Source organism: Spinacia oleracea, chromosome 3 (assembly GCF_020520425.1).
Source record: "Spinacia oleracea cultivar Varoflay chromosome 3, BTI_SOV_V1, whole genome shotgun sequence".
Lineage (NCBI taxonomy): Eukaryota > Viridiplantae > Streptophyta > Magnoliopsida > Caryophyllales > Amaranthaceae > Spinacia > Spinacia oleracea.
Genome location: NC_079489.1, coordinates 159,864,170 through 159,873,538, shown reverse-complemented (window position 1 = coordinate 159,873,538; position 9,369 = coordinate 159,864,170). Strand labels below are relative to the sequence as shown.

Genomic DNA, 9,369 nt, shown 5'->3' with positions numbered 1-9,369 from the left:
TGTCGGTGTCCTTAATTTACAGGAAATGTTTGATTTATTTGCAATAATTGAAGATGACACTAAATTCTCAATTTGAACATAGGATGCTACAATATAATGCTAGCTAGATATATTTCCATTGAACTTTTGCTAACTTCAAAAACTGATCAATTACGTTTTAGGCGATAGCTTTCCAATATCATAGTATATAGGAATTCAGAGCTAGAATTAATGATTATCTCTTAATTTATGTGTAGTAAAATTAATATGTTTAATAAAAATGATAGGATAATAGCTATGTTTGTTTATATATCTACCTTCATTTTGTTTTCATTTTATTTATCTACTTAGATTGGAAGTGGGAAGTTTTTTTTGCTCCACGTTTTATCATATTCATCTCTTTGATTACCTTTTTGTGCTCCTTATGACCTTATTCAATCCTTTCTTTTATAGATGTCTTGCAGGTCATATCAGTTTTACATAAATCAAAGATTTGAAATTGTCATTGACCAAATTAGGCAAACAAGTCAAATTCCTTGGATTATTTGTATTGTTTTGTAAATTTTCCCATATCTTAAGCTTTAGACCATACATCGTGGATGGAGTTGATTTTACACATTACTACGAAGTATGTCTTGGGGCTTTGCCCTCCTTTAACACCAAAACAAAACAAAAAAACGAAGTACGTGGAAATTTTTTTCCCATTCATTTAGCAGCCAAGTACGGAATATATGTCACTACAATTTTTTCACTTTCCCGAGTGCCATAATCTAAGTTAATTGACTTTATCTGTTTTATACTCTATATGGAGTTTCCTTTCTACATCGTCATCAAATCTTATTAAGGTTTAGTGTCTTTTTAAAAACTAGATAAAAATTTATAAATAAAGTTGTTGTAACCGGGCATCGCACGGGAGCTAATCTAGTTAATCAATAGAATTAATCGGCTTGCGCTTATTTTCTACAAGTCTCTTGAGCTGTCTAAGTCTTACTTTTACCATTGACAACTTAGGTGTTTCTCTTTATTTTTCCTTCAGTTTTACTTTTGTGCACAACAAGAGACCTTGAAGTTAATGGGTTGGATATTTTGATTGCTTTATTATATTGTTCACAAGTTACCCTTTTTCTTTTCCGTTACTTTTTAGCCTTTGAATTGTAGGATCCAGATTTTAGCCAATAGTAGCAGATTGACTGTTAATCAGGGTCCAATACTTCCTGCTATTTTTCCTTCAGGAGGAATTCTGAGGTCAGCTTGGTCAAGGTTAGAAATGGTGCAGCAGAGGAAGGTGAGAATGTTGTTTTACTATAAGGTGGAGAAACACAATCAGTGCCTTTAGGAGCTCGAAATGAATCTCTCAAATTCATAAAATGACTTTCTTGTTTGATGCATGAGAGATTCATTTCGAGCTCCTAAAGGCACTGATTGTGTTTCTCCACCTTATAGTAAAACAACATTCTCACCTTCCTCTGCTGCACCATTTCTAACCTTGACCAAGCTGACCTCAGAATTCCTCCTGAAGGAAAAATAGCAGGAAGTATTGGATCCTGATTAACAGAACATCTGCTACTATTGGCTAAAATCTGGATCCTACAATTCAAAGGCTAAAAAGTAACGGAAAAGAAAAAGGGTAACTTGTGAACAATATAATAAAGCAATCAAAATATCCAACCCATTAACTTCAAGGTCTCTTGTTGTGCACAAAAGTAAAACTGAAGGAAAAATAAAGAGAAACACCTAAGTTGTCAATGGTAAAAGTAAGACTTAGACAGCTCAAGAGACTTGTAGAAAATAAGCGCAAGCCGATTAATTCTATTGATTAACTAGATTAGCTCCCGTGCGATGCCCGGTTACAACAACTTTATTTATAAATTTTTATCTAGTTTTTAAAAAGACACTAAACCTTAATCAGATTTGATGACGATGTAGAAAGGAAACTCCATATAGAGTATAAAATAGATAAAGTCAATTAACTTAGATTATGGCACTCGGGAAAGTGAAAAAATTGTAGTGACATATATTCCGTACTTGGCTGCTAAATGAATGGGAAAAAAATTTCCACGTACTTCGTTTTTTTGTTTTGTTTTGGTGTTAAAGGAGGGCAAAGCCCCAAGACATACTTCGTAGTAATGTGTAAAATCAACTCCATCCACGATGTATGGTCTAAAGCTTAAGATATGGGAAAATTTACAAAACAATACAAATAATCCAAGGAATTTGACTTGTTTGCCTAATTTGGTCAATGACAATTTCAAATCTTTGATTTATGTAAAACTAATATGACCTGCAAGACATCTATAAAAGAAAGGATTGAATAAGGTCATAAGGAGCACAAAAAGGTAATCAAAGAGATGAATATGATAAAACGTGGAGCAAAAAAAACTTCCCACTTCCAATCTAAGTAGATAAATAAATGAAAACAAAATGAAGGTAGATATATAAACAAACATAGCTATTATCCTATCATTTTTATTAAACATATTAATTTTACTACACATAAATTAAGAGATAATCATTAATTCTAGCTCTGAATTCCTATATACTATGATATTGGAAAGCTATCGCCTAAAACGTAATTGATCAGTTTTTGAAGTTAGCAAAAGTTCAATGGAAATATATCTAGCTAGCATTATATTGTAGCATCCTATGTTCAAATTGAGAATTTAGTGTCATCTTCAATTATTGCAAATAAATCAAACATTTCCTGTAAATTAAGGACACCGACACCTAACACAGGAGCAGAAAAGATTAAAACAATACAGCTAAGAGGACATCACTCAAAATAGCTAAAATATGGTAAAAGTTTTGTAAAAAAAAACGCTCCAAAACAAAATTGGACTCAGACTACTATTATTATTTCAAGCACTTTACACTTGGCAAGAATAGTTATTAGATCAACAGATTTTATAGAACACGACATATACAGTTAGCTAGCAATGCAAGGTCCTCGGAAGCTTTAGTTTCAATAATTTTATAAAAACAGCTACTTACTTTTGATCTTACTCAAGGATAACAGAAATCTTTGGTTCGCCTCAATTTTTCCGCAAGAAAAGCCATAAGACTTATTCCGTAGCCGTAGAGGAAAACCTCTAATTTGTCATGTTCGTCGAAAATATGCCCTTCAAAAGTTCAAAACCATGTTGCTAAAAAGTAAATGGACCATCAAATTCACCATTTGCAACTTAAATCAGGGTCAATGATTATCAACTCAACAAATAAGCATCATATTCAATTTTTAAAACAGAAAAATGAAATTGAAACTTATTCACATATCAAATGCAAAAAAGCCCCAACCTAATTGAGCCTTCGTCTATCAAGATCAAAAAGCTCACTCCCTAAATTGCAGCGTCAATTTCTAGCTTGTAGAAGAAGAGAAACAGAGAGTAGAAGCAAGAATTTTACTGGGGAAGGTAAACAGACATTTTTGCAAAATAAAAAGTCCTAGTAAATAGGAATACAGTTGTCATTCACTCAAGATTGGGTTAGGAACGGATTTAAGCGAGAAAAAACTAAAGGAGAAAATGACACGTGTCCAATAATAATGTCAGCGGTATTTCTTTTAGTAATAGCTATAGATATTGATTAAAACTGATTTATATTGATTAAAATTTATTTTATTGACCAATGTTAAAAAACAAGGCCGCATATAGCTGCAATTATATCCATCTTTTGCATTCCTTTTAAGTATTAACATTTGTGAGTTGTTACAAATGGGAAGTTGGCAACTTAGACATCAATGTAACAAGCATATATACAGCCATATAGGAGTCATATTGAGAAAATATAACACTTGAATTATCACTTACATTTTTAACTTGATGATTTCCTGGACCATCTTCCAGAAATATGGATTTACTGCATTAGTTTTCTGCGCAAACAAACCGCTCAAACCCTTTCGACTGTATTCATGTCCTACTCTGCTGATTCATGTCTTTATGTTGTTTCTAGCATCTCACTGTACCATAAAACATAAGAAAATTAACAATTAGAGGATAAAAGGAAGGAAGAAATATATATTTATTGGCTACTGCTTTTTGCAGAGAATTTTGAGGGGGCCATACAAGCTGAAAATTGAATCATATTATTGGGCACCTTGCAGTTGTAGTTGTAGATTATCACAGAGAAGGAGTGTTATGCGATCCTGTGTGCATATCACATTTATTGGAAGTGAAAGTGAAGAAAGGCATTTGATAGAGTTTAGAGAGACAACAAATCAAACAAGCCAACCTCCTTTATCATCTTCTACTCGGCAAATTTCAGTTGCTCTTCTGAAAGTGTAATGCCAGTGTATTGATAGCAAGGGTACCCAACCCACAACTAATCTCAAGCAAGTTGAGCTACTCTAGGCCAATGTAGAATACTTAGACACCGCTAAACCCATATTGTGACAGAGTATTAAAAATTACCATTCTCCTCCCCTATAAATATGCTAAACATACCCCAAAGTCCAAATATGACAAGGAAATACCTGAAAGAAAACAAGTGCTCAATGAACTAGATTGGAAAATGAATAAGAACTTAAAAACAAACATGAATTACATACACATTCTTCTGCAATTCTAGATCCCTAGAGAAAAAGACAGCTAATGATTGTGAAATGATCAGTTTACCATGGCTGACTGTCAGCTGTTGACATAGCTTACATCAATAGTACTTGAGTCTACCATTATGAAGCATTGACTTGAACCTCCATGTCAGAAGGAAAGGGATTTTGGCTGAAAAAACCGCATAGTGCAGAAGAAACATATAAAAGGAACACAATGCTAATGCAAGAGGGGTGGTTTGTTATACGGTTTAAAGCTACTCACTGAAACTTGGAGTCACCAAAGGTATCAATAAACAAAATATACGTCGAAAGACACGTCAATTGTTCAATACAAGTATTAGAACAGAGTTAAAAACCTTTTGTTCAAAGGAGAAGAGAGAGAGAGATCTAAAAATAATTATACGTCGTGATAAGTTTACAATCACCAGTTGACCACAACTGATTAACTAAATGGCTAATGACCTCAAATGGATAACTTATTGAAAAATGGTAAAGCTTGTACATCTAGGAAGCGATTATATTTGAAAACCTTTACCACAAACCTACAGAAACAAAAATTAGAGTAAAACACAAGCTACCCCCTCTTGAGGAACTGAAGCAGGATTTGGTCCCCATTGAGCTCTTTTAGAAACAAAATTCTATCCAGTTTGACTACTTACAATGCAAATAATAAGCCTAACGAGAGACGAGGGCTAACCAGACTACTTACAACGTATTCCAAACCTTGAGGTCACTACAAAAGTTCAGAAAATATTGGCTTCCTGAAGTTATACATGAACAACCTAACCTAACCGTGTGGTTTGGCAACTAACAGTAAGGTGGACTACCAGTAAAACAATGAACACTGACTACCATATGAAATCCAGAAAGAAAGCACAGACATTGCATTAACTTTTAATTTGGTAAACTAGTAAAGTAACTTTCCAAACTCACACCCAAAACGTAATCAGTTATTATGAAACAAAGATGTATACCTTGCGGTCATGTTCCTCGGCAAAATATTCCCTATTGACATCATGTTCCTCGGCAAAATATTCCCTCTTGGGAATGGCATCATTAGTGCGAATGCTAAGAGCAGTGTCTCGAACTTGGACCAGCATATCACACTCAAGATCAAATAGACATGCTTGACATACATATCTCAATTTACTGCATGTTTGGAAAATCTCAGTTTTCTTATACCTTGCATCTTCACCTGGTCTCAAGCAGAAAAATGTAAAAGGCCTTGTACAGACCTTACATTCCTTGTCATATTCTGGTTTAGTCTGCAAGATGTATACCAGCCAATTGTAAAATTCCCATTGTCAAGTTCACGATAAAATAGATAACGCCCCTGCGATAGTGACATAGTCAAGCTCTAACATACTATACAATGACGTACCTAGAGAAAAGAATGCTCTATGCTTTTTTTCTACCATACTAGTCAGTGAGTTCCGAAATATACCTACATCATATTTTATAGATAAACTGAATATCATGAAGGTTGACAAGAATCTAACACAGTCAATCTTACAAAGACCAATTTAATCAATCAAGAATACTATGCCTAATTCAATAAATCAAAAATAAATTGAATATGAAAAAAATAAAGAAGCTAACCAATTTGAACCCCTTCAAGGCTTCACATATACTAAAGAAACCCAAAGTTCAACCGGAAAATAGTGAGAAAAGTCACAATTTGTATGAAGAAAAAGGCGAGAGAACCCCAGATAATATGAAGAAAAAGGCGAGAGAAATGCAGGTGGTGCAAGTGTGAAATCAAATCTGAAAAATTACAATCCCCTTCATATGCGAAAATAATTGGGTAGAGCAGATCGAATTTTTTTTCTGTTGAAAATAGTGAGGGAACATGGGTGAGTCAGTTGAGATAAGAGTGGTTGAATGTTTCCTAGGTGAGAAAAGCGGTTTTGAAATATTAAGAGTCTCTGAAAATTTCAACTAGCGGGCAATATGACACGTATGTCAAACCGTGTTTATGTTGGTAAATTTCGACTCAGTTTATGGTTGGTATTTACTTTGGCGCTTAAAAGCGTTGATATTTGCTTCACTTGTTTTCGCGTAAAAAATTCACAACGACCCTCTTTAAAAGCGTCGATGTAATTTGGTCAATATTTACACCATTTTCTTGTAGTGTTTGTGTTTTCCATTGCCGATTGACTGTAGTTGATTGGAGGCAGTAGATCGAGCAACATCTGAAGTAATTGACGACGAAGAAGCTGAATTATTTCACTAGAGGTATTCTTTACACATGTATTTATGTCGTAGTTTTTATTTTTATTTTTATTTATTTTTATAATTTGATAGTCTGATTGTGGTTCTCTGGTGGTGGTTAATTTGTGGAGTTCTACTATGTTAATTTACAAGATTTATATGGTGTTTCCTTGCTTGAATTCCAATATTTAAAGTTCAAGATGATTCGAAAATTAGTGGGATTGTAGTTTTTCTAGTTTTAAGCATGAAATTCTCATATGACGATACAATGATGCCTTCATCCGTCATTTATGCAATATATGTTGGTTTATGATAATGATGATTAGGATTATTTCGTTGTTGTAATCGTGCTTGGAACAATCATAGTGGAGTTGGGATAGTTTTTGATCGAGCTTGAAGGGTTTATATATTGAGGATTCATATATGGTTGAGAGTTTTAGGGTATTAGTATAATCTAGATAATGCAAGTATTTTTGTCTACTAAGTTAGAGTGTTGGGGTTGATTCTGTCGACTATGAAATTGCAGATTATATGAAACTTTTGTTATTCATCTATTGTATGAACTTTTTTGAGTTTTGGTCAAATGTGAATAAGCGTGGGAACAAAAAAATTAGGCATAATGTTTTTGATGTTCAAAGTTAATTTTTTCATTTGTGATTGGTAGTATAAATTTGATCATTTTGATTATATGGAAGGAACATATGAGAGAACAAAGATTTGTTTGTAAATATGGGTAATCAGTTGGCCCGGTCTTGGTCTGCATATATTACATGCTAAATTACGCAAAGACGTGAATTAATCAAATGAATTAGGGTATATATATGAAATCTAGTTTTGATTGTGTGCAAGAGAAGCTTTTATTGTAGTGTGAGGAAGATGTGTGATTATAAAGTTTATTCGGACAGTTCAATAAACGGGAAAGGTAAACAAAAAAGAACCTAACTGTGAACTAAACATTACGAGCTGGAGGGTAGTAGTTTCTTCCACTGTAGAGGTCTTCTATCCTATAATGCGTATCATCTTGTTTTCCATTCTCTATGATTATGCCATATCACCTACAGTAACCAATCAATAACATTAAATGCCTGGGTTTAAGTTAGTGATGTGTCGAAACATAATCAGGACACGACATGAGACTTAAGAGTTGACAGTTGAGACTTGAGACATGATCTAAAACCATTCCTGAGTTAGGTTGTGAACCCCTCAAATGAAGAAAGAATTTTGAAGAGTCCGTCTGGGTTATCAGTATGTACCTATCAAAATGATCCAACGAACACGGGTTTAGAGCACAAAGAAGTAAAATTACTAAATCAGAAACAAGAAATTAATATATCAAAGATTAAAATTTTCAGGAAATTTTGGTATTTACTACCTTAAAATTACACCATTTTTGTATTTACTACCTTATGAAAAAATTATTTTAAATTACTACCTTAAAGTTTCAATTTTTTTGTATTCACTACCATTTTACAGTTTTCTCATTTTAAAATTGAGATATCTCTTTCGTTTCTTAATCATTTTAAGTGATTCGAAACTCATTCTTCTCATTTATGTGTAAGGATTCCATAGGGATCCTACTCTTTAACATTTCGTAAAATTTTAAACAAATTAAATATTATTTGTAAAATATTAAAATATTTATGAGTTATCAAACAAATTTTTTTGAAATGACGTTCTCAATGAAATCCATATAGAAAAAGGAAAATAATGAACTTTGAATCACTTTAAACGATTAAGAAATGAAAGAGATATCTTAATTTTAAAATGAGAAAACTGTAAAGTGGTAGTAAATAAAAAATATTTGGAAGTTTAAGGTAGTAATTTAAAATAAAAATTTCATAAGGTAGTAAATACAAAAGTGGTATATTTTAAAGGTAGTAAATACCAAAATTTCCAAATTTTCACAATAAAATATCCTTGTTGTTTTCTCCCATATTAGGTTTGTTCTGATCAGATCAGTTCTGATCAATTATGATGTTCTGTTCTAATCCGTTTTGAGCAGATCAGTTCTGTTCTGATCAGTTTTAATCAGACAGTTCTGCTCTGATCAGCTCCAGTAATAGTATCCTTGTTGTTTTCTCCCATATTAGGTTTGTTCTGGTCAGATTAGTTCTGAGCAGTTATGATGTTCCATTCTGATCAGATCAGTTCTGTTCTGATCAGTTCAGATCAGATCAGTTCTGTTCTGATCAGTTCTGATCAGACAGTTCTGTTCTGATCAGTTCTGATCAGATCAGTTCTGCTCTGATCAGCTCCAGTAATAGTATCCTTGTTGTTTTCTCCTATATTAGGTTTGTTCTGGTCAGATTAGGTCTGATCAGTTATGATGTTCCGTTCTGATCAGATCAGTTCAGTTCTGATCAGTTCTGATAAGATCAGTTCTGTTCTGATCAGTTTTGATCAGATCAGTTCAGTTCTGATCAGTTCTGATCAGATCAGTTTTTATCGGTTCAGTTCTGACCAGTTTGTTCAGATCAGTTATGTCTTTAGGATTTCAGTTTCAACCTGTTCATAGAGCTGCTTCTACTTCACATTCTGTTGATCCAAATATCTTCTACTGATTTTTTTTTCTCTTATTGTACTAGCTAGGTATTTAGCCAGCCTTTTATCTTCAGTTTTGATAGTTCTTTTCTGTC

At 33.2% G+C, this 9,369-nt stretch overlaps 1 protein-coding gene across 1 annotated transcript; it reads right to left on the bottom strand.

The window, feature by feature from the left end:
• Positions 1-1,388: 1,388 nt before the first annotated feature.
• LOC130470218 (zinc finger CCCH domain-containing protein 53-like) lies at positions 1,389-8,818 on the bottom strand. Its single transcript, XM_056839870.1, has 4 exons — positions 8,768-8,818; positions 5,497-5,787; positions 4,520-4,602; positions 1,389-1,566 (listed from the first exon to the last, which is right to left on the bottom strand). The coding sequence occupies exons 1-4, from the start codon at positions 8,816-8,818 to the stop codon at positions 1,389-1,391; spliced, it is 603 nt and encodes a 200-aa protein (XP_056695848.1).
• Positions 8,819-9,369: the final 551 nt, after the last annotated feature.

Coding starts and splice junctions, on each gene's coding strand:
- LOC130470218 (XM_056839870.1), bottom strand. CDS start 8,818: ATGGGAGAAAACAACAAGGATACTATTACTGGAGCTGATCAGAGCAGA. Junction 5,788..8,767: donor GAGCTGATCAGAGCAGAACT/GTCTGATTAAAA, acceptor TACATCTTGCAG/ACTAAACCAGAATATGACAA. Junction 1,567..4,519: donor CTAGAATTGCAGAAGAATGT/GTATGTAATTCA, acceptor TTTGAATTGTAG/GATCCAGATTTTAGCCAATA.